The following is a 25,877-nucleotide window of genomic DNA, read 5'->3' on the forward strand; positions in this document are numbered from 1 at the left end:
GCCAGCCTAGAAAGGAGTCACAAGTACCATAGCTCTGGTTCCAGGACTGGAAATGAGTGAAGGTTCTTGGGGCTGACCACCAAGCACACTATCTAAAATTCCTCCAGCCAATTTTGCAAGGGCTATAGAGGGAAGCAAGGGATGGTGTCCTTCTGTCCAAAGCCACTTGTTAACAGGCCTTGGATTCCTTTATCTCTAGGGAAAGGAAGGTAGCACTGAGCACTGCCCCCTCCCATGCCTCCCAGCAGGGCCAGAGAGGACAGCCATTAGTGTGTAACTCAGCAGACAATGGGGAGGAGAAGTCTCCAGAGCAAAGGACAACTGCAGCAATTAGAATGCAGGGAGGTTCAGAAGCTATTTAACTGGGTAACCCCTGAGGTCACTGCATCTGACTCCCATCCCTGGATAAATATTGTATGAGAGGGGAGGGGGGCGAGCAAGGGAGCAGAGGCATAGCAGCTCCTCCTTCCCCTCCTTTCCCACCCGATGTGCTGCCTCCAGCCACACACAACAGGAACATTATTTACAGCCCTGACAGTCAGAGCAATCACTCTGCTAACCAAGAGGGAATGGACAAAGTCGACTTACCAAAAATTGACTATGGCAATTGAAGAAGAAACCAGGGTTGTTGGGGGAAGGGAGCTGAGCTAACACAGACACAAGGTTTCCCCTGTCCCCAGGGTCCTGCTGGAGCAGGTACTGCCACCCTTAAACCCTCAAGTATGGCAGTTGAAGCAGGTCTTGACTACCAGAGTGAATCAGAGAAATGGGGCATCCTTCCACCTCTCATCACTATCTGCATGCCCTCAGCAAAGATGGAGCCCTGTCTACCTGCCCAAAGGAATCCAGACCAGCCACAAACCACCTGCAGACCCAGCTGGCCCTTAGCTGACCTGATAGGCAAAGGCCAAGAACATGGAAGTAGGATACTGCAGACAGAGGTGGGGGTGGGACGGGGGGAGACGACAGGAGAGCCTGAGAGCAGGCTGCGCTCGGCCCCCCTTTGCCACTCCTGCAGTCCTGCTCTAATGCACCCTGACATGCCTCTGAAGACAGAGAGCTGTTTGCAGTCAGCACCGTGATTTGTTAGTAATTATTTCCATGGTGTCACATTGCTGTCACTCTGTTAACAAAGAGACAGGCTGCCTCAGGCTGCCTGCAAGAAAGAATCGCAGAGAAAAAGGCCTGTCAGGCTCCCGGGATTCTCTGGGCTGGCTTTCTTCCCCAAACCAACATCTTCGCAGGCTTTGGAAGAATCAGTTTTACAGAACTATCAAGTCTGAGCTGTGTTACCCTTTAGCCAGGGACACTGAGAATTTATCCAACCCACTCACAGCTGCCCTTCCCAAACCTCTACAAAGCTAAGCCCCTCTATAAAGCACAGGCCACCATGCCAACTGAAACACAAGACTCCCTAGCCTTCAACTCCCAAACTCCATGCTCCTTGACTCTTCTGCCTGGCAGCTGGGTCTATCCTTTGCAGGTGCTCTTATAAACCTTACAAAGCAAACCTCATTCTGACCAGACCAACACAGCTACCCTTTTAGCATGGTGGGGGGAGCAGGGGTAGGGAAAAACAGGATGGCTGAGAATCTTCCCTTTACAAATCCACCAACTGCATTCAAGAGCAAAGCTGTTTAGGAGCCACACCCTTCTAGCCTTCATAAGCCAGAATCTCTGAGGAGCAACTGCAAGCAGACCTGTCTTTCCCAGGCCTGGATCTGCTCAGAGTCTGCGAGGGAGAACTGATGGTTTGTGTGAGTACAGAGTAATGTCTCCATTACCCTGGTTGGGAATTAGAGGACAGATTGGCAAGCGCTCACAAAACACAGGTCACCCACCTTTACAGGCACGGAAAGTTGGAGATTAATTCTCTCCTCTCACAGAGGAGATCAAGCTTCAGGACAGTGGAAGGGAAGCTCCAATACTGAGAAACTCAATGCCATGCAATGGTAGCAGAGGTGGTGGCGGCAGCTAACGCCACCTCTAGCATCATGAACAGAAAAGGAAGACAGCCACAGACCCTGAGAAGCCCTGTTAAAGCCACTGCCACCAAGATCCTGCAGAACCCCACTAGACAAAGGAACCTGGACAGGACCAAAAATGTTTGAGAAGTTCTCACGTTTTGTTTACTACTGTGCCATCAATTCCTGAAACAGTGCAGGGCACACCGTGGGTACCTAACACTCATCTGCTTAAAGAAGAAATAAATGAGCCAGAATGACTTAACGCTTCTTCCATGGCCCAGGGCCAGTGTCTCCCTAACCTTCAGATAGGAAGAGACAAGATGGTTTCCAGAATAGAGAAGGAAGGCCGCAAGGTTAAAGGACTGGAAATAGTTTTTTAAAAATGAGAGGAGTTGAAGCAAGTTGATAGGCAGAGGTATTTCTATATTAAAATGAATATTCATGTACTCATTCAGCAAACATAAGCTAAATACCCAAAGAAGGTAGATATTCCAACAAAAGGAAAAGTGCAGTAATGCAAAACAATGAAATATAAACAACAAAAAGGCCAAATGAATTAAACTATCACTACATTGTACAAAATAAACACAGAAGAGTACATTTCATATGACTTTATTTCTATGAGGGTCAAGAACAGGTGAAGCTAGCCATGAGTAATCTAAGTCACTATAATGGTTAGTGGCAGGGGTAGGCATGACTGACTGAGATGATGAAAACAGAGTCTTGATTAGGATGATGGTGACACAGGTGTATACTTGTATGCAAACTTACTGTGATAGAAATGACATACACTTATATTTACATACTCTACTCTACCTACTTTATGCCTTGATTTGGGGATGGGGAATACCAGGGACTGAACCTAGGTTTTCAGGCATGCTAAGTGAGCAATCTGTCATCGAATCACATATCCAGAACTCTTTCTACTCTTTATTTTGACATGTGGTCTCACAAGGTTGCCCAGGTTGGTCTTGAACTGCTCTGCAGCCTACCCAGGTAAGCCTTGACCTGCTGATTTCCTTACTTACTTCCTCCTGAGTGGCTGGGATTATAGGCCTGGGCCACAAGGCTCATATCATGTTTGTTTATTTAAGACCCAAAACAAAAACAGAAGTGATAGTCAAGAGTCACAAAAATAATAGGCAAAGCCTTAGAAAACAAACACTGATTTAAAAATATCTCACACAAAAGAAAATACTAATGGGGGGCACCAGTAGTTTCTTCTTAGGAGACAAGCCCCTCCAGCCTTCATTCTGACAGAGAATACACACACCTGTGGAAATGTCAAGACTCAAGAAGATTAAAAATGTTCCACAAAGAGAAACAGGTCCCAAGTCTCAGTCTAGGGGTGGTAGCTGGGAGGGAGGTTGCAATCCATGTCAGGTGAGTTCAAGGAGGACAGACAGAAGATCACATGCCCCAACCATGTCCCAGATAGCGCCGAGGCTTCCAAAGCATCCTATCTGTCAGACTCTGCTACTGAGAATAAAGCCAGAGTCTGAGCTGGAGCCACAGACATAGGACCCAATTTGTCTTCCTGACAATCCAGGCATAGAGACTAGCTGAACTAGTCCAACTCTGCGATAAGAGGAAGGTCTCAGAGGGTCCAAGCCTGTTGCCAGAAAAGGAGGGGCAAAGACACACAGAGATGGTCCTTGGGAGCTGTACAGATCAAGTCCTAGGGCGAGAATTTGGGTATCAACACTTGCTTCTAGACCACTCTTAAATGGTAAAGGACCATTCACTCACCAACTCTGCAGCAGGCAACGAGGTGGCTATTGCTTTTAATATCTCACTGCCTGATTAGTCATTAAGTTATCTTTAACCAGTTTTAACTGGGCAAAACTATTCTGAGGTTCCTATAATAACTTCAGCCTCTGAGCCTTCCCAGGGGTGAGAATATGAAGCTGTCACCCTAGCCAGAAGTACTGAGAAAGAGCAGCAGAGGCTCTGTCTACCAGACAGCAGTTTCTCCTCTAGGGCCCCTCCAGCCATGAACTCCGTTCAAGGCAGACTTCCCAATGAAAGCACCAAGGGAAGGTGGCATGGTAAGAGGCCTGCTAACCTGAAGTTCTAAGACATCCTGAAGAGTGCAAAGGGAGCAAAGACTGGGAACCATGAGCTGTCCTGGCTACATTTCAGAAATGGATAATCCCTTTATTGCTGGTTCTAGGCCCAGACCTAAAGGAGGGGCATTCAGCAGTTTCTGAGTAGGCCAGCTCCGGGGGTGACTGTGCTCACACACTGGGGGAGGGGGAGCACTCCTTACTCCTCCAAGCCTAAGAACTCTCAGCCCAAGGAGCTGTCAGGCTAACGAGGCTACCCCACCACCACTCCATCTGAGCGTGGCAGGCTGCAGCGCACGACTGGCTTCAGGTGGCTCTTCTTTAATTAATGGCATCCCAGGCTCTGCAGGGAGCTTCACCCCACAATGAATGGCCCTCTCTCATTAGAGGCAAGCCTGCCATGATGTATTCAGGGTGAGGGCCAGGATTCATTTCCCTGTCTGTGGGTTGGGGATGGGAGGGAGGAAGAGGCACCAAGGAGATTTATATCGAGTGACTTGGATTAGCTGCAGCTGAAACATGACCCCATCAACTCAAGCTGCCTTCTTGGGGCTAACCCAACGCACCTCTGATGACGAGAGTGCTCTGGGGAAACTGAAAGGAGGGCAGAAGGTCTGGCTGCCATTCTCTCTGAGCTTAGACTCCAACTCGAAGGTCCAAAATTCCTATACAACCTCTGAGACACCCTCTCCCCTGCCCCCACACATCTCATGTGTTCGGAAGCCTGTGCTGACTCGGAACAATCTTTCCCATCAAGAGCCCTGTCATGACTGAGAGGTTGATCCACTAGCTCCCTATGGTGGAGGCTCTATCCTACAGCTTTCAGCTGGCTCTTCTGACTTCTGGAGTAAGCAACATACATATCCCTTACTTCAGGAAAGGGGCCTACAACATGGCTTACCCCTTAACTGTTGTCTGGAGAGGACCGAGGCATATTGTACCACAGAGCATCTCAGACATCAGACCAGCTCAATTAGAAAAAGGCAGGCATGAATTTGTCACAAAAACATGCCACAGCTGCCATTTCACTACGGTGATCCAATGGGCTGAATCCCATTTCCAGTGTGGGAAGATCCTAGGCAACTCTGTCCTCTGCAAACATCTATCTTTACCTGCTGGTTCAACTTACTGGCCCACCAACTCTATTCTTCCTTCCACTTCTCCCTGGTACCATCTTACAGGATCACAGAAGACTGAGCGGGGGAACTGGGCCTCCCAGGCAAAAGACAAGAAAACTGGGTTTTGAGATGTTCCTGTTTACAGGATTGTCACATACTTAAAAAGAAGGCCACAATGTACTCTGCTTGCTACTTAACTGGTAGGATCTAGAAGCAAGGTGGATTGAAGCTACACAACACACAGATCCGTCCACTAAACTCGACTTTCAATTTTGCTTGTGCATGGGGAAACAGCACACTTCAGAACTCATGTTCTTTCCACGGATATGCCCTCAGAATAGCAAGTCACTAAGAGTTCTAGAAGGTATGCCTTCACATGCACCTGGGAGCTAATCCAAAGGCTGTTTTGCAGGCCTGCTATAACCCTAGGAGACCCAGGGCAGGTGTCCATCATCTGCACATACACTCAGTGACTGTCAGCCATGCTTCTCCCTGGTCCATAAAGCAAGCGATCATATACCCTTGCTTCCCTACTCAGAAAGAGATGTAACTCAGTTCCGCTTTGCTAAGCTCTATTTGGCAATGTGTCTAAACACATGCAAACTTAATTAGTTCAGGAGGGGAGCCCAAGTGCTTGCAGTGACAGATAAAAGTAACAGGGAAAGAGACAAGTCAAGATTGGCAGGGTGTTCTTACTCTGGCCAATTTCCCCAGCAGGCTGCTAATCAAAGGTGATACAGCTCAGTGCTGGGGACTAACTGGCACTCTCATGGGTAAGGGGCATGATGAGATGCCATGTGTGCTTCCAAATATAAACAAAAAATGTGGTGTCCAAAATGATATTGGCTGCAGTCAGGCTCCTTATAACAGACCAGGACTTAGGTGTAGTGGCATACACCTGCAATTCTAGTACTTGAGAGGTTGAGTCAGGAGGACAGTGAGTTCAAGACCAGCTTGAGCAACAACAGCGAGACTGTCTCAAACTAAAAGCAACACAACAAAACAAACAAAGCACAGATCTGAGGATTTATTTATTTGTGGCCTTGCAAGAAAGCTCTCTGGCAGCACCAAATCATCCCCTCTACATCTGCTGGCCAACCATGCCCCAATACCAAAATGAACCTGAGAGTCTACATCTCCAACACCAGGCAAGATAACAGCTCAGGTTCTAACCCTCAGAGCAAACACAGGACAAGGAAGATAGATGTCCTACCAGATCATACAGTGTGGATCATGAAAATGAGGACTGCAACAGATGATCAACAGCCATGGTTCAACACATGGTTCTAGAGCCAGAAGCTTAGGTTCGAATCCCTGCTCTGTCAACAAACAGGTTGTATCTTTGATAGATTAACTATCTCTCTGAGCCTCAGTTTCTCAACGTATTTTTAAATATTTTTTTAAAAAGTGTTGCAAAAAGAAATATTTCAGGATTGTAAGATAACTGAACAAATAAAGAAAAGGCTCTTGTTGTCATGCCTTACTGAGTTTGATTCCCAGGATCCACAAGAAGGAGAGAACTAACTCCCACAAATGTCCTCCTCTGACTTTCTGGCTTCATGGTAGTGTATATACACCCACATGTGTGCACACATGCATACAAAACCAAATGTAACTTTAAAAAAATAACTTAATTGATAGAACTGTGGTTAGGGAGTTAAATATGTAAGCAGTACAAAGAACACTGGTACACAGTAAGTGCTTCATAAACAAAGGTTGTGTTTTCTCTTTACTTTTAACTTTTTCAAGGGCCCCAGCCTGCAGTTTCAGAGGCACAAACCTCTCAAATACAGCATTTCACACTGTGCCCAGGAACAAGCTCCTTTTCCTTGGCCCAGCACCAACCCCACATCTAGCACTCTTCCAGAGCAGAAATTCTACAGGACCATTCAGCTATCCTTCATTCAACAAACTACTGGGCTAGGTGGCATAGTTCAGTGATCAACTGTGTACTTAGCATATGTGAGGTCTTGAGTACAGTCCCCTGTACCACCACCCCCCAAAAAAATCCCAAATATTTACCAAACTACTATTACACATCAAGTTTTGTCTGAGGATTATAAGTGTTTACAATCTATGAAACAGACAAGTAGAGACGGCCACAATAAAATGCCATGAAGGAATCAGTAAACAGTAAAAAGTAAGTAAACATGAAAGTGGTAGGGTGCAGAGCCTTGAAGGTCCCAGCAGTGCAGCTTGACTTTGAGGGTAAGGGTGCCTTGGTAGGATGAAGCAGAGGTGTGACTTCACTGGAGTCAGATCCTAGAACAAACCACATGGAGGAGCCTCTGGAAGTGTGGTCAACAGGAGACTTACTGGTTGTGGTAAGGCAAAGGGTGGTTCTCAGGTTTCTGACCTGATGAGACATCAAGGTAGCTGAGTGATGGCTACCAGTCATTCAGAGAGGGCTTGTGGGGAGGAAGGCACAGACAGAGTTCTGGGCCTGTGGAGGGATAAGAGGTATCTGGGTACAAGGCTTGGCATTCAAGGGGTTGATGGAGCAGATCTCTCATCTCCAGAAGGATTATGTTGGTTCTCAATTCTCTTGTAAAAAAGACTGGAGAGCTCAGTGCACAAACAGGTGAAGCTCTAGCAAAAGGCAAGATTACTCCGATAAGAGCGAGAATGAAGGAAAATGCAAGATAGGACAGGGATCAAAGCAGCACCAATATTTTAGAAACACCAACACTGGTGGAACACACCTTTAATCCCAGTCCTCCCCTGGCCGGGGGGTGGGGGGGGTACACAGAAGCAGGGAGAGTTTTGTGAGTTCAAGACCAGCCAGTCTACAAAGTAAGTTTGTGGACAGCCAGGGCCACACAGAGAGACCCTGTCTCAAGAACAAAAACACCAAACTTAAGAAAAACCTAAAAGAGTGAACTGCAAAAGCGACTAAGGAGGAGAAACCAAGGAATCAGAGACACAGAGTTAAAGACGATCATGTCAAGATGACAAAATTAGCTCTACCAAATGAGCTAGAGGCCCCGCCTGACCCACAGCTAGCACCTTAGGAGAACTACTAACCCACTGAGTCGCTTCACTGCAGATACCAGCAGTCTTGCTCTTCAACTTGACTGCAGCCCAGTGTACACTCTCCACACCAGCAGTGAGCAGCAAACAGTGAGCAAGGTCCCTTCACTCTCCAGACTTTCTTAGCCTTCAGGTGCTCTAGGTCCATCTCTGCAGAGTACAGGCACAGGGCACACACAGCATGGACATCCCAGAAGTCATGGGGAGAAACAAAGAACATTCAGTGCCAGCTCTGCATTTAGATGTAGTGGGAGCAGGAGACCTTCCTACACTAAAGGTGAGCTGACTATGAAGGTCCTCTGAACCAACCACAAGCAGGCCCCAGCCCCTCCTGTACTCAGGATAGTGCTCGATTATTCAAAATGGGCCTCCCTGCAAATTTCACTGAGGCCTCTGCCTCCCTCTTGCCAGCTTTGCCTCCAGTCTTGCCTCCCTCTTCTTAGATCAAAAGCCCACCTAGGAAGCCACTGGTCTACTTGTCAAACACATTTTATTCAGCTGGTAAGCCTGGAGCTTCAGGCCACAGGGTAGAGCTCAAGTTCTTCAAATGGCTGGCCATGCAGGTCTCACTCCTCAGCATCCATAAACCTTACCTGTCTACCACCCCAAGGTTGGACACTCCCCAACTGGTTAAGCAAAGGAACAAGAAACTCCTTGGGGTTTCTTTAAGGAACAACAGGTAAAATGAGGAGAGGTCAGTTGCAAGGGGCAGGGAGTTAAACTAAACCCTATTAAGTATCTTTTCTATAAAACATATAGAAGAAAATTTAAGCCAAGTGGTAGTGGTACATGCCTTTAATAACAGCACTTTGGGAGGCAGAGGCAAGTGAATCTCTGAGATCGAGGCCAGCCTGGTCTACAGAGTAAGTTCTAGGACAGCCAGAAACCCTGCCTCAAAATACCAAAATAATAATAATAAAATAAAATTTAAAAAGTAGAGAAGAAAATGAAACCCACACTCATTACCTAAAACTCACGGTATCGGTAGCTGTGGCTACAGCCTCAAGCCCCACAAACCCAGACCATCGGCTCATCAAACTCTGAAGAAAGATGGACATGAAACGATTTTGTCAGGACGAGAGCAGATTTCTTTGCTCCGGTGGGATTTCTACGGCCACTTCAGTTCCCATTTCTCAGTGCTGCACTAATCAGACCTCTCCCAACAATGGTGATATGAAGCAGCTTTGGGGGCTGGAGGACAACAGCAAGGAGGAGGAGCCGTGACTTCCCGAAACAGGAGTTGTGAAATGAAAACACTGGCTGAATTCTTTAGACTTAGTTAAATCTGGATGTCAAAATACCAAGCCAGCCACATACTAACAAGTTATGAGTGTCAATTTCACAGAGCCTTGTCAGGCTCAGCAGCAGCCTTTCCAGGCGCAAAGTACAGGGGCTCTGCTGAGAGCCACTGACAGCCCTACCAAGGCTCCAGAACACCAATAAGCAGTGCACAGTCACGCCGCACTGCTTACCTTTTCTCTCTGGCCGTTTTTATTTTGTTACACATTTAATTAAGAGCTTTCCCAGCAGTTATGCGGAGTCCTGCTTCTGAAGGCAGTCACAAGGCCCTCCTCCCCCACCCAGCAGCTGCTGCCTCTGGCACACCCTTCTTCAGAGCCCTGACTTCCTCACTAAACTCAGGTAAATGAAACCGTGAAGTCTTAGAACTCCTTTTGGTTTGGTTGACTCTTTACCTCTGTGAGCCCTAAGGTGTTCTGCTTTGCTTTGTTTGTTTCTTGTGTTTATAAAAGGGAGACATCGCCTCCTACCAGAGACAGTACTTAGGACCAAATGATATATACACTTGGACTCTGCAACCCAATCTAGGTATCATTTCTCATTAAGACACAGAATGGCAGTGAAGCACAGGGCCCAAAGACTGGACTGGTGCTACAGACCAGAAGAAGCTGGACCAAGGATGGCACCCTCTAAAACCTGCCTCTCCATCTCATGGAGCAACTCCAAACTGAGGAGGCCCAGCAACAACATGGTCTCTAGTCCCATGTACATCAAGTAGTCTGTATGCATGCTTGTGCACACAATGCACAAGAGACAGCAGAAGATTCAGAAGTACCAGTACTGGGAGGATGGCGATACCAGAGAGGAAAACACTGGAAGAGTAGGAGTCCTGCTCGGAGAGGCTACCTAGAGGAACTGGACCCCGGACCAGGTCAAAGCATCTTCCATGTGAACCCCAGAATCTGGGGTATCAGCCTGAGCCTGTCCCATCTGAATAGTTTCTCCTGGGCTGCAGAGCCTCCACATAAGACTGTCTAGGCTTCAAATCAACATATACAAATGAGAACAGCTTTCCTAGGCTGGGGTAGAGTGTTTGCTTAACATGCACAAAGTCCTGGGTTCAGTAGCCAGCACCACAAATTCCAGGTATGGTGGAACATACCTATAATCTCAGTACTTGAAAAGAGGAGGCAAGACGATCAGTAATTATCATATGTAGTGAGTTCAAGGCCAGTTGGGTTAGTTGTAATACAAGATCTTATCTCAAAAATCAAAAAAGGGAATACCCTTGCCCTCTCAGCGCCTCCTCAATCAATGCATCTGATTCACATCTACCTCCAGACTTCCAGACCCACTCTGAATAATTCGCCTGTCGTGTGAGAGGACAGAGACTCTCTGGAGCAAACCTAGAGGTGTGTAGCTAGTGACTATACACAGCCAAAAGGGTGGAACACTCAAGTGCTGTGTGCCCATGTGCTCTGGAGATTATTTTTCCTGACTCCCTCACAAGGCTAAGGTCCAAAAGCAGGCTTGACACCCACCTGGGGGCCTAAGTTCATCTTAATAACCAGGGTCTACAAGCACACAAGGGACCCTGGTGAGAATGTGTTACTTGATTTGGCAGTAAGAGTCGCTAAGTCACTATACCTCACTCTTACCAACAACCCCCCAACCTACTGCTCCCCCTCCGAAATGAGAGAGAGAGAGAGAGAGAGAGAGAGAGAGAGAGAGAGAGAGAGAGAGAGAGAGACTGCTGCTGCTTCAGTCACAAAGAACACAGTGATATTGATTCTACCCATCCTCAGCAAACAGTGCCCCCACTCCCTTTGGTTCCCCAGGGGCTGTCGGAAGCCAGGTGTCCACGAAGACAGACAAGAAGCATAAGTGTCAACCCAGCAAAGGAGCCTGTCCTGTCTTCCACAACCAGATGGGACAGGATCAGAAGACAAAGGAGAAGGCGGGGGGGAGGGGGGAGGACGAGAGAGGAGGTGACTTGGGTAGCTTCCCAGAAGCAGATCTCTCCATCAGGACCCCCAGGCTCTCGGTTGGATAACCAGGGTCTCACAATGCAGATAATAGGGCAGCATAGTAACAGCTAAGAGAGAGGACCACGGGACTAATTGCTGGGTCTAAAATCCTGGCTGTGTGGCCCTAGGAAAGTTACTTAACTTCTCTGTGCCTTAATATCTTTCACTATAAAAGAGAAATATGAACAGTACCTACTTCACAGTATTAATGAATGAGTTCTTATTTCAGAGCACTCCAAATAGTAAAATAGTTTTCTGTTTAAAAGATTTAAAACAAGGGCTGGAGAGATGGCTCACAGGTTAAGAGCACTGACTGCTCTTCCAGAGGTCCTGAGTTCAATTCCCAGCAACCACGTGGTGGCTCACAGCCATCTGTAATGAGATCTGGGGCCCTCTTCTGGCATGCAAGCATACATGGAAGGAATGTTGCATACATAATAAATAAATAATTAAAAAAAAAGATTTAAAACAAAACAAAAAACAGTTGGTGGTAGCAGTATACACCTTTAATTCCAGTACTTGAAAGGCAGAAACAGGCAGATCTCTGTGATTCTGAGCTCAGCCTGGTCTACAAACTGACTGAGTTCTAGGACAGCCAGAGCTGTTAAACAGAGAAACCCTGTCTGGAAACACCAAATATATCCTCCCCTCCCCACAAATCCTCTTTTAATGCCCTCCTTCTGTGTCAATAACATGCACGTCAGCAATCAGAAAGGCTGTTGAGAGCAGCAAGACTTGTCAAAGACAGGAAGATCAACAACAGCAGTCCTAGGAGGCCTTAACTTGTCCCTGCCCTGTTGCAGAGACGCCTAGAAGTCACAGCTACCAGCCTTCCTCTAACCTGGTGACCTCAAAGGCCCAGACCCCTGCTGCCCAGCAGGCTTGAACATTTAAGCCCTAAAAGGCAATGACTGGTCCCTTAGATGCCAAGCCCTGCAGCAAAGAAGCCCTTTGCATACTTACATGACTTTCAAGTCCCAGTCTCCGCAGGTGACAAAAATTGACTTGACGTTTGGATCTAAGAGGCCTTCCTTCGCCATCCACTCATCGACCCTCTGGAAAGTACACAAGAACAGATGAGATTGTCCTTCTTCTGAGCCTATGAACAGCCCCAACAGTGACACGCAGATGAGCCGCTTGTTACCAGAGCAGGAGGAATGGGAATCTCATCCAGCTGGCTGTTCTCTCAGCCCTGGCTTGGTTCTGGACTACAGAAGTTCTTCAAGGATGACCCCTTTGGGAAGACATCATGAGCCTATGTGTGGTGAGAGAGGGAGCCCTCTACCCTTCGATGTGTGGCAGCCTACCCAGGATCCTAACTGGCAGTCCAAACACCTTCTCAGACTTGACTGTCTTTCCTTGCCTGTCACACAAAGGCAACAAGCACAGGATATCCTGGGCCATAAGATAAGGGCAGAAAGAAGCCATAGAAGGATGTTACCTATAGCCTTGTTCACTCTGCTGCTATTTCACACTTACGGTGCTGATGAACCTAGTTATTCATCAAAGGAAGATGGAGCCCTTTCCCTCCAAAGGAGGTCCCACTGACGGGCTGGAGACCCTCCCAGCAGTGAGGCAATGCTGTCTGCTCTAGTTGCTGAACGTCTAGAAACAGGCTCTATTTTGCATTTCTCCTTTTCCAGTCAAGGGTTCAAATTCAGCAGAGTATTTTGAGGAGTGTGCTCAAGTGCTATACAGGGAAAGAAATCATTTCCTAAGCACACCTACGTCCTTTTCCTCATGCCTCCAGCTGGTTTTACTGTTTGCACTCACACCGGAGTACAAACATGAGCATCGGTATATAACAAGAGAATTATCATAAAGAATTCATGAAGCATTGCCTATTTTTCAGACGATCCCAGGCACAGGGAGGGAGTGCAGCCAATCAGACCATGGCTTCTACTTGCACGGGAGGATTATTTTTTAAGTCTCTATCATACAGTAGTTAGAAACACAGAATTGAAAGTAACACACATCTAGGTTCCAACCCTTGGCTTTTTCTTATCCTGATTATGTTGCTAACTTGAAGTCATTTAAAAGTCATTTAACACCAATGAACCCCAGTTTCCTTTACCTATAAAACAGACTAAGATGACAATCCTTACTGAGTTGTTCTGAGAATTAAATGTGATAATGTGTCAAATGCCTCCCCTACAATAGATAGGAGGCTGAGAGAAGAAAGGGGAGATGGGAAAGTGGCCAGACTGCTGCAGGAAGGCCCAAGAAGAAGGAACACTCCTGGCAACAGTACGGGAGGTGTAATGACTGTGTATAGAAGTGACTGTCGGTTAACATCTGTCTTCCCTAGCAGACTGGAGAAATGCAAGGAGGAGTGGGGAGGTGTCCGCTTCATTCACTGTCCTAATCCCAAACCCAGACCCAGGCTTAAAGCCATACAAATGTGTTGCCAGGAACAATGGCACACATCTGTGATCCCAGCAGTTTGGAAGCTGCAGTGTTGAGGATTCCAAGTTTGAGGCAGCCTAAGCTATATAGACAATTCAAAAACCAGCCTGAGCTATACAGTAGACCCTGTCTCAAAACAACAGATACTTGATTACGGAGGACATTAACAGATGGAAGTTCAGTGAGAACAAAGCCTACAGTGAAGAAAAAACTGGAAGCCCAGTTAGAGCAGACTGCAGAGGGGCTGTGAGATAAGCAGTGACCGAGAGCACACACAGCTCCAGTGAAGGCTGCCCCACCTAGCAGGTGTGCCTAGCTCTGCTGGCACTTCTGAGACGCTGAAGACCCCCGTAAGAAGACTAAAAAAACCACTCACGTTCCATGGGAGGCCAGTACCCAGAGTGTGAGAGCTGCTCTCTGGCACATACTGTGTAGATCACACAGTCTCTAAGCCCTCTTCATAATCTGTATCTCTGCCTACCAATCTTCCCCAGTCCGGGAACCTCCTAAACAGTGAAGCTGGGTATTCCACTGCCACATGTCTCCCCCAGCAATCTGGCTTAATCCCTCATACACATGTACACACGTGTGAAGACACACACCATTACAATTTTACCCAAGGTCATCTAAAGAAAAGACAGATTTCATTCCAGAGAAGAGATAAGATCAATTCAGAGCTTCCGAAATCCCTAAAACCTTGCATTAGGTGGCTGACTCTATACACCCAAGTAAGTGTCCCACATGGTAGGATGCTAACACCCCATCTCACACTGGGGAAAGAGAGGAGGACAGGACAGGACTGTCAGAAGGACTCAGCCAGCATGACCACCTTTGCCCCAAGAGGTACTCACACTCCACCATGTGGCAGAAACTTAGTGAGCATCTTTCACTGTGAGTCTGCCCAGACACTCAGGCCTAGTCTCCCCTGTTCTGCCTAAATGAAGAGAAGCGATAGGAGCCATAAGACAACTCATCCGTTGGGCAGCCCCTCCCTTCCCTGGCAGAGTAGTAAGCCCGACCTGAGCTCTACTCCAAACAAATGAGTCAGGTGAGCATTTTGCTGACTGCTTTGGTGGGGACAAGAATTCACAGTTTAGTTCTGTAACTGACTCAAGACTAATAGGACCAGTATAGTGTCCTTGTCCTCCAGAAACTCTACTCGGGTTGATGCTGAAAATCTTCCCTTCTCAACTAAAAGTCCCAGGCATGGATGACTGAGAACATCCTAAGCAGCCTACTCCAGGAAGGTGTCTTCTGAACACATCTTCCCTCAACTCAAATTATTACTTTAATGACCCTGATTTGGAGCTGACCCAGAACACTCCATCAGGACCCCAGCAACAAACATTCCTGAGGAATGCTATCACTCCTCTATCCTCCCTTAGAGCAAGGGTGGTTGGGGATGCTGTTGGCAAGGAGTGCACCCATCATTCCTAGCAACGGACTACCTCTCAAAAGGACAGTAAATAAAGCAGGGAGGCAAATAGAAGTTACCTTCCCTTCCCTTCTGCCATCTACTGCAAGTGTCCTCACCATGGCCAAAACTGAGCTGACATGTCTGGACCTCTAGACTCCAGGGATGTGGAGTCCCCACTGCCACTGAGGTAAGCTGAGCCTGCCTTTGAGACCTGTTCTATCCCATGGGTCCAGGATGTTCAGGGCACAATGCTCCTTGGGGGGGACAGGATTCATGGCTAAGGGGAGATGTTTCCCTTTTGATGCCATAATTCCACTTTTTTGCTGTCCACCTCCCATGTCAAAGAGCCTTACTATTCCTCCTGAACACTGATAAGGTCTAAGCTTTGGATTTCGAGACCAGCCTGGTCTACAGAGCTAGTTCCAGGACAGGCTCCAAAGCCACAGAGAAACCCTGTCTCGAAAAACCAAAAAAAAAAAAAAAAAAAAGCTTTGGATTTATGAGTCCTACAAACAAATAAAGCACCCAGTGAAATCTACAGGCTTGCTGCTGTCTGCCTCCTCTACAGAGCAGGGCTGGGAATGAACCTTTCTTCTTAGAAAATCCTGAGGCTGGAGGGGTTGAGGGGAGGGAGGCTAAGACCAAGCATAGCCTCTTCCTTATTCCCCCCAAGCTGGAGCATAGGAAGCAGAGCCTTAACCTTTCCCAATTCCCTGAGGAGAATACCCAAGAAGTGTGGTCTCTGCCAAGAGTTCTAAAGTCTTTAATTTGATTTCCCTCACATAGGCAATTGTTGTAATTATTCTGATTAGGAATCATTACCCAGTGCAGCCTCTGCACCCGACAGGCACAACGCATCCCGCAGCAAGCTGCAGTGGGGCAAGCAGCCGGCTGCAGCTCCTGGAGGAGCTGACAGCAAACAAAAGCCATCGATGGGAGTTCTGGGTGAGTTAATGAAGTGCTCACAAGCCACAAGGAGCCACCACCAAAGCTAAACAAAAACACCTCCAGTCCCTGGGGCTAATCCCATAAGGCTGCAAAGCAGCTCCCCTGCCCCAGCCCATCCAGTGTAGGCCTTCTGCACAGGGCCATAGGCCAGGCGAGGAGGGGCTCTGCCTGACTCCTGGCAGCACTTGGACATCTTGTCAGTAACCCTGACGGGAACAGCTGGAGATGACAGATCAATGGTTCAATACTCTCAACAGCATGTCACTGATGTGACAGCAAATGTTATTCTAATCAAGCCATAATCATAGTCAAATTATACGGCTACATTCTCTGGAGGGGAGGGAAAGAAAGGCAGCAGGAAGAGGTCAGAGGTCAGGAATTAAAGGTCATTCAACCTACCTCCAGCACTTGCTGCAGCCTTGGCTGGCCATCCACCATGGCTTGAATGATCCCAGTGAGCTGTAAGGAAAGAAAAACAGTCTTTGGATAGAAAACCAAGGTGCTGGATAGTCCATTCTGTTCCCTCTCTTCCTCCTCCCAATGTGAGGGTTGGGTCCTCACTGCTTCAAGGTCAGGGTCAGGCCAGGAGCTTGGGATCATGTCCGAAGATGCTGTATGAACATCCCAACAGCAGCCTCGCCTGAGATGGGCCTGCATACCCATGCTAACAGCAGGACAGGCTCCATGCTTGTTTAAACTTTTATTTGGGAGGATTTTTTTCTTTTAATTTTACATGTCTTTTGTATTCACCAGGTGCAATAAGTCTCCACAAATTAGTCTTAAGGCACATTAGACGCCAGCTTCACAAAAGTTCCTGTGGCACCTGGCACACTTGGGTTTGAGTCGTCCCTTTCTCTGAGCCTCTGTTAATCTAGCACTTCCCCAAACACAGTGAAGCTCCTCAGAAATCTGCACACTTCAGTCCTTAACGCCACCTAGCCAAGCTGGAAGGCCACCTATGAGCAGTGGGGAGACAGAGACGAAAAGGCCTATTGTATAGACTCTGGCCTAAGGACTGGATCACAGGTATAGGCCGTGCCCAGGTCAGGCCTCTAGCTTTAAGCAAGCTTGTTTTGCTTTATTATTTCTAGAGTAAAAATATCCCCCAAGCACAGAGTAGGCATAGACTTCCTATCAGTATCTGAGGCCTGAGGTCCTGTGTCAGACACTAGCTAGAAATCACAAGGCCATCATGTCCCTGGCTAGTTTCAGAGAAGTATGTCGGGCTGGCTTGGAAACAACTTTTTTGTTGAAGTGGGGGAAGGGGCCTAAAACTCCAATTAAACTATAATTACATTTAATGAATACCAAATACCCAACTCGCAGAAAGTACTGGCTCTAAGAGGGAAGGTTATTTTCTCATAGTGACTTACATGGAATGGTAATACACACCTTTTAGGGAAGAAATTTTCATTTTAAGAATGGTGAGTTCCTCTAGGTGGGTTTCTGTAGTTCATCAAGTCATTATTAGGTGGTATTTTAAGGAAGTGTAAGGACACAGCCACTCTATTTTATATTCCAGAAACTGTTTTTATATTAATCTGTATTTTAATTGGGTAACAGCTGCTGCCTACAGACTTCCCATGGTCTAAAAGGAAAATAAATTAGAAAGATTAACTACACTGTTGTTTCGCAAGGCTTTAACCCACAGCATGCCCACCCGGCTGGCACCTCCACACCCTTTCCTTGCTTGGGAGAGCAGAGAACTGCCCAGCAGAGGGAGGGCCTGAGTCAAAAAGTAGAAAAGAATGGTGTCTCCTGCTGCAGTGTGAGGGGGTGAGGCAGCCTGCACGGGAGGGAGGTTCTGACAACAAAGCATTCCTCTTGCTCATTCTCCTGGCACCTACTATGTGCCAGAGCAGCAGGGGCCTGCACAGGAACATGAAAGCCCCGCCTTCTTGGAATTTGCCCTTGTCAACACAGTGCCCTCCTATGCCCAGCCCGGGTAGCACCCAGAATAGAAAAAAAAAAAAATTGTTCTGCATTTTCTGTCAGACACACAGGGACTAAGACTCAGGGAGAAACTCTCAATCTCAACTTCAGGTCCACTTTCCAGAAGACAGACTGACAACCAGGGACTACAGCTGCTTACCATAGCCTTTCTCGTTCCCACTAAATTCTTCCAGGATGGGTTGGGTCAAGGCTGTGGTGGAAAGGCCCACAGCCACTCTCACTTCTGGAAGCCCCAGGGTCTAAGCACCAGTCTGCATCTAGTATGATTGCCAGGCCCCTTCTCTGGCTCTACCCACAGGAGTTCAGAGAAGCTCAACACTGGAGGCTTTAGAAAGTCTTACTTGTGCAAAGGCACAGAGCAAGGACTGAGGCCCTGGGAAAACCAGATGTGCGTAAGAAACACACTACACCTGCAGTCTAGCAGCACAGCACTTGCTCAGCACACTCAAAGACTTGGATTTAAACTTTAGCACCACACACACACACACACACACACACACACACACACACACACGTCACCAAAAAAGAAAACCAAGGGCCACACAGGTGTCCTACTAGAGGGCTGTAGGACTCCTCACTGCAAACCAGGCCCACCTGTCACCACACAGAGGTCAACTGTGCTCACCATGCTTCCTAAATGACAAGCATTTCCACTGGTGGCCAGGCAGTGTGGCTCACCAATGAAGTCCTTTGGGACTAAAGTCAGCCTCAGAGACAAAGGTTTCAACAATAGTACAAGTAGACACAGCCTCCTAGCCCTTAGGGGACTGAGACAGTTCTTGGAGGGATAGATTCATCACCCAAAGAATAAGCCACCTCTTACTAGCTCTGCCAGGGTACATTGGATGAGGGGGCTAAAACTGAGAAAGTTAGTCCCCGTACTTGATAAAATTAACTGGGAAGTTCTATCTTAGGCCTACCTTAAATCTTTCTTGCTGTGGTTTTAAGCCCATCCCTACTTAGATTAGTATATGTATGGAAAAGGGCTTTCATATCCTTACCATCAAAGATACTAGAGCAGAGCCAAGTATTTGTTAAGCTGAGAACCAGGGCTCGCAGGCTAAAGGGGGCTCAAAGGCCTTAACCACTTAAGGAAGGAGAGATGGGGGGAAGAATTAATATGTGTTCTCTGGCTCCTTTCACTGAGGAATCACAGATTAACTCCCACGTCTCCAGACGGGAACCACAGGCGGGTCATACTACTGGTTCCAACACCCCTACCTGCATGAGAGCTTTGTCCAGGGATGAGCTGGCTTTATCTGAAACAGTAGCAACTCCAGCAGGCAGCCCAGGAAACTCAGTGCCAACAGCACGTCAGCGCCTTCTCCTTTCACAGTTTATCTCCAACACAATCGCATCGGACACCAAGCCGGTTTGTTGATTACATAAGCACTTGTCTTTGGTCTGCAATCTGATACCCAGACTCACTCTTTCTTCTCACACAAAGAGACCAATAAATCTCACCCTTTATAAGTACAGGTGCAAGACAAAGCCCTTTACTGGCATTTAGCAAAAAGGGTATTTCTCTCTCTCTTTTCTCATGACAACAACAAGAGACTGTACATGGCCAGGGACCACAGCCGGCCAGCTGCTGGAGCACAAGCTCACGAGCTGGGACAGATTCCAGAGGCCACAGGAGAGGAACATCCACCCGTCTACACCAGAGCCATATTCAGCGTGAGTGTCTATGGACTGAGGCAGTACCTCAGGAGGCTGAGCCCCTCCTCCCTAAGCAACATGAGCATTTGTGGGGCTACAGTCCTGCTCAGGCCAAAGCCATCTCTCTGTGGCCCAGCACTGTACAAGCATGTGCTCACACATACATGCACATACACAGGTCAGAGGTTTTGTTTGGGTGTTTTTTTTGAGATAGCCCTGGACTTTCGTAATTACAGCCTTGAACTCACTAGGATAACCCAGGCTGGCTCCAACTTCCAGCCTCCTATCTCAGCCTCCTAGGTACAAGGATTACAGGCATGAGTGATCATGTATACTTATTTGTATGTCTGAGACAGTCTATGTAGTCCAGGCTAGCACTGAACTCCTCATCTTCCTAACTAAAGTTAGGAAGTTTAGTTAGTTTTCTGACTAAAGAGTACTGAGATTATAGGCATACGTCCCTGCACCTTACCATACTAGGGTTCTTAAGAACTCTTGTGTATTTGAGAAATAAACTCTGCTAGAAAAGCTGCTTGGGTCCAATCTAGAAGTGTGAGGTCACTGCTTGCACTTTTATTAGAGTCTCTGGGTAGGTTAACTCCACCCACTGCTATGTCAAAAGTGGCTTAGTGCCAAGGCAGATGAGGCCTCACCCTGTACCCATACTTCTCTTCCAAGACCTAGTTACAGTTGGTATGGGGTCAGGGCAACACTGAGGTAATGTGAGGTTTTCCAGAGACTTTACTCATTCAAAAGAACAAGTCAGAGAACACCAAGATGGCTCATCCAATTTTGTCATCAAGCTTAAGAATCTGAATTCAATTCCTGGGAGTCACAATGAAAGAAAAACTGACTCCCACAAGTTGTCCTCTGCCTAATACGCATCAAAGCATGTGTGCATTCTCTCCAAATACAGATAAATGGTTTTTTTTTTTTTTTTTTTAAGAAAAAGGCCAAGTTGGCCAGGTGATGGTGGCATAAGCCTTTAATCCCAGCACTCGAGAGGCAGAGGCAGGCAGATCTCTGTGAGTTTGAGGTCAGCCTGGTCTACAAAGCAAGTTCCAGGACAGGCTCCAAAGCCACACAGAGAAACCCTGTCTGGAAAAACATAATAATAATAATAACAATAATAATAATAATAATAATAATAATGCCAAGTCAACAGTATTACAGTAACTTTAGGGGAAGCAGACACCTCCCTTGTTTTATGGGACACACATGGTATTAACCCTCGTAATGAGACAGAAATGGATCAGCACTCTAGAAATGCATTATTGTGTAGCAAAACAGATAAATAATCAAAATATAAGCTATGCAATCAATATGATTTGAGGATAAGCACAATACAGGCTGTGTACCAAGGAAGGACACCAGCTAAGCAGCTCTGGACACAAGAACACAGAGGACACACTGCAACAAGTAGGGACAAAGTGGGAACTAGGAGTCTGGGGAGCACTGAGTTCTCACAACCAGATCTTTGTCTTCAGAACAGCTGCGCCCAACACCACTCCCACCACCCTCCAATCATGGATGTTCTTGTAAAACTATCAAGAAGAAAAACAGGCTTTCCTTGTAGTCTCACAAAGCTGCACCAGAAACTGCACTGGAGGATGCTCTCTGGGAGCCTTCCATCCCCAGGTTCTGGAGCATCTACCCTTGTCAAAGGCCGGCACCAGAAGCATCCTGCCATTCCTGAACATGCAACAACCACTCCAAGGTCTAGGCCTCTGGTTCACACCAGGCAATGTAGCCTCAGAGCTCCACACCAGCCTAAATGATCCCCGTATCATTTGTTCCCCGAAACTAAGCTAACCAGGTTGGCCTGGTTAGTACCTGGATAGAAGAGGGCTTGGCATGGCTTCCAGGCTATTGGGTGGCTAGTGTAACCTTCCGCTGTTGAAAGGTGACTTTTCTAAAAGGAAGGGGCCAATTAGCCACTCGCCCTGGTGGGAGAGGCAATTTCCAGGGGAAGGAAGAAAATGAGGGAAAGCTTCAACATCATGAGCTGGAATGAAAGAAAGGCTTAGGAGACTGGACACTGGACAGATGGTCGTCTGCCATAAACGGCCCACCTTGGCCAGATGGTAAACACTGGCTACGAGATGGGAAGCAGCTCTGGAGTATCTGGGCTAGTCAGCATCAGGGCTCACTGAATTGCCCACTACAGCAAGCAGGCCGTTTCCCATCCTCTTCCACAAAATCAACGAAACTGTTGGGATCCCCTAAGTACTTCTTTCCCCTATTTCACTTATGCGTAGAAAGTGGGTCTTTATATGAAGGCACAAAGGCTCAGTACATCTCTGCTCCAAATTAATGTTTTCTGTCACCTCTGCTCCCATGCATGCCTGAACAGTGATTCCACCACAGAATGCATGGCATGGCACATTACAGGGAAAGTAGCCACAGAAAGCTTCTCATTCTTTCTGATCATTCTGGGAGTTAGCCCTCCCAGGCTTCTCTCTCTGCTGAGAACTCTTCTAAACCTCAGGCAAGCATCAAAATCTCAGCTCCATTTTTACAGTCTGCAAAATGGGGTCTGCTAAACTTCAGACAAGGTAGACTGGACAAGGACACTTAAGCCTTGGCCAACCTGTCCTCTCTGTCCTTGGTGGGAGAGCTGTGCTTTACTTTGCAGAAGGACAGAGCAACATCACCATCTTAGGAAGTCAGAACACCTGAGTGTAAGAATGTGGCTGAAATCCTCACGCTTCCCAACAGGCCCTACTGAAAATGGAACAGGAAAGAGCCTGAGTCCCATACTACTCAGAGATTCACTCCAAGGTCGAGTTGCCAGGAATGTTGGGGACAAGAAGAAAGGGAAATACTGGAAAGTCTGGGGTAAATGGCATCACTGCTGTCCCTGGGGACGTGTACTCAAGTAGTCACAGACTGAAGAGACCACTGCTGGGTTCTTGCCTTAACCGCTGGTCTGACCTAGCTTTCCCCAGGGGCCTGCATGAACCAACAATCCCAGAGCTCCTCTCCCAGCAGCCCTTACCTCTGTACAGAAGGGGGTAAGCTGTGGGTGGACTACAGGCTGGACATACATGTGAAAGGTAGACTCGATTTCCATGGTACGGCCATTTAACTTCAGGATGGGGAACTCAATGATTTCCTAGAATGCCAAAGAGACAGAAGAGAAAGTAAGTCATTCTTATGATCAACCATTTCAAATAACTATGTCAGACCGAGAAAGAATAGCTCATTCTTCCTGCAGCCCACACCGAGCACTAGAAGAGGGGTTTTTAGGAAGGAAAACAGTAGTATAATCTGCCTGCCAGTTTCCCTGACAGGGGCCCATCATTTGAGCCTCTAAGAGAAAGAAAGGCCTTCCCCCTCTTGCCCAGGCTGCTGTTCTAAAAGGTAAGTAAGCAGTCACCAGAACAGCCACAGATTTTCTTGTATGAAGCTTAAACATTGCTGGGGTGTGTGTGTGAGGGGTGTCTTCATTGGTTTTTGAGGAACAAAAAGATAACAAGCCCCCCAAATAAAGCCAAAGGGCTATCAGAGAGAAGGAGAAAACAGAGCACAAGTGAACAGAGGCCAGTGTCTCCCCCCTTTCCTTCAAGCTCTGTACACTCCCCTTCGCCTGCCCCACCCGCCCAACCGCTTAGCAAGCCCTTCCCAGCCCGCTGGAAGGTAATGGAAGAGAAGGAGGAGGAGTGACAATTTGTTTGGTGTCTCTAAGATTAATTTGTCTCCGTTATTTAATAGAGATGCACAGCACCAAGGTCCTGGTGTGCAAACAGGCTTGCAGAACGCTGGCTGTGCAGCACGCCTCATACATCGTTCCTGGAAAGGGAGGGATGCTCCAGAGGGGGGAGAGGGCAGGAGAGAGCACGCGCACCAGAAAGAAGAGGGAAACCAAGGGGAGAAAACAAAAAAATATATTGCTTTTTAATATTCAAAAACAGTTTGCAAAATTTAATCAAAGCAGAGGAAAAGCTAACATTTTTACCACTTTGACATTTTTATTAGCGCTTTCATAAATTTTTAAAACATGAATGGAATTAGTTTACAACACCCACACACAAAAAAAAAAACTGCCCTGAAAACATCTGGAAGAGACAAATAGGAAATAATAAAAAAAATAAATAAAAGCAAAATCTTCCAAGTAAAATTAGCATGTGAAAAAAGCCTCCACTGCAGAGACAAGAAAGGAGTTCAGAGAACATCCTTCTGGCATCATCAAAACCAAGGCAAACTAGTTCTCTGCAGAGACTGTCTGGCGACACAATACAGAACTCACCACTGCTGAGTACTGACCCCACTCAGGGAATCAGTGGGTGGGAAAACAGAAAGTTGTCAATTGCCTGCACGTCCCAAAAAATACAACTACCATCCTTGAGAAATAGATTCACTAATATTATGGTCTTCTGTGTAACCCAGGCTATCCTGAAACTCACTCTGTAGACCAGGCTGGCCTCGAACTCAGACATCTTGCTGGGATCAAAGGTGTACACCGGTAATGCCTGGCTGGCCTTATTTTATTTTCAGTATTTATTTCAACTCAAAACGTAACAGTAAGGCTGAAAAACAAATCAAGGCAGTTAGATTTCATTCAGAGAAATTTAAAGGTCCTGACTGCCTAGTTCCCCTAGGGCAGTGGTCTCAACTTGCCTGTGACCCTTTAATCCAGTTCCTCATGTTGTGGTGACCCCCACCACAAAATTACTTACATTCTACTTCATGACTATAATTTTGTTACTGTTACAAATCATAATGTAAATATCTGTGTTTTCCAATGGTCTTAGGGCTACCTCTGTGAAAGAGTCGTTAGACCCCCTGAAGGGTCATGACCCAGAGGTTGTAAACCACTGCCCTAGGCTGATGCCCAAAGATGGGGAAGCTGAAGGGAGCTTGCCTAGTCCCCTGGACTGAGTCCCAGAGATGAAGAAACTGAAGGGAACTTATTACCAAGACATGGGAAGAGCTTGATGGATGCAAGGCAAGGGCAAAAAGGCCTGGACTGCTGCTTAGAACAGATGAGAGACACTTCTCCCAGTGGAGTGAAGGGTTCATTCTCCAACTGGCTAGGCCTTTGTTCCCACAAAGGACCACAAAGCAGGCCAAGCAGAGGGGAGCTTTGCCCCAGAAGCTAAGTTGAGTACATACACCATACAAACTGCTGTTCCTAAAAATTCACATATCCACGATTCCCAAGAGTCAGCTCTGAGCTGTGGCTCATGAGTCAGGCCCTCTGTGACCCCTGAATTTGTAGTAAATCCTCCTTCTCCTGCTAAGCAGGAGAAATACTCCCCCACTAGAAAGAGCTTCACAGCCTGGTGAGTTTGGCTGCCCGAGTATCTAAGAAAACAGAGAGAGTCGGCCACTCGCTAACAACGTTAGCTAGGCCCGCAATGAGATTTAACCTGTGACACAACTGTACTTTTCATTTAAACTTTCATTTGGAAAGAAACAGTGTTTGGAGACCTGCAGTTTGTCCTGCTTAATAAAGACAAGTGTTGGGACCTTTAAGGATGCCATTCATCTTTGGCTTTTATTAAATTCAATTTTCTTAAGCCTGTGATACATTATGAAATTAGGAGTTGACATTCCTCTGGAAACAAAAATATCTATCAAACATAAATGGGGGGAAAACCTCTATTACCAAGAATGTATGGCTTAAAGTTGATCTCTTTCCACTTTTTTACAAGCACACGGTTTGTTTTAGATATCTGAAATGCTATTACAGATCTGGAATTTCATTAGTATTATAAAACAGAATGTGCTTCAGCTCTTGCTCTGACCAGAACTGAATAAGCTTTCTCAGCAGGCTCTGCAGCTCAGCATTCAAACTCTCCTGCTGCCAGTTCCTGCACTCACAGGGACATAGAGCCAGAGACCAAATTCAGTGACACCCTCCTGAGACCTGTCTCAGCTCCATGGGGGAAAAGAAAAGAAAGAAAATGTCTCAGACACTCAGGACACAGAGTGTTGGTCCATTAGCCAGGTTTATTCCTCAAAAATCAAGGAGGATTCACGAGAGGAGATACACAACATGGCTCCTCTGGAGTCTTTCCTCAGCAGCATCAGGAGCTGTAACC

At 46.9% G+C, this 25,877-nt stretch overlaps 1 protein-coding gene across 6 annotated transcripts in view; it reads right to left on the reverse strand.

Moving 5' to 3' along the window:
* Nucleotides 1–25,877, reverse strand: part of Eri3 (ERI1 exoribonuclease family member 3) — a 130,003-nt gene that overhangs the window by 74,451 nt on the left and 29,675 nt on the right. For all 6 annotated transcript variants that reach the window (XM_038332635.1, XM_038332633.1, XM_038332631.1 and 3 more), the window contains 3 exons: nucleotides 22,829–22,945; nucleotides 16,618–16,677; nucleotides 12,411–12,502 (listed from right to left, as the gene is read on the reverse strand). In XM_038332635.1, coding sequence (XP_038188563.1) covers nucleotides 12,411–12,502; nucleotides 16,618–16,677; nucleotides 22,829–22,945 — 269 coding nt within the window. The remainder of the gene's footprint in view (nucleotides 1–12,410; nucleotides 12,503–16,617; nucleotides 16,678–22,828; nucleotides 22,946–25,877) is intronic.

Source organism: Arvicola amphibius, chromosome 6 (genome assembly GCF_903992535.2).
Source record: "Arvicola amphibius chromosome 6, mArvAmp1.2, whole genome shotgun sequence".
Classification (NCBI taxonomy): Eukaryota; Metazoa; Chordata; class Mammalia; order Rodentia; family Cricetidae; genus Arvicola; species Arvicola amphibius.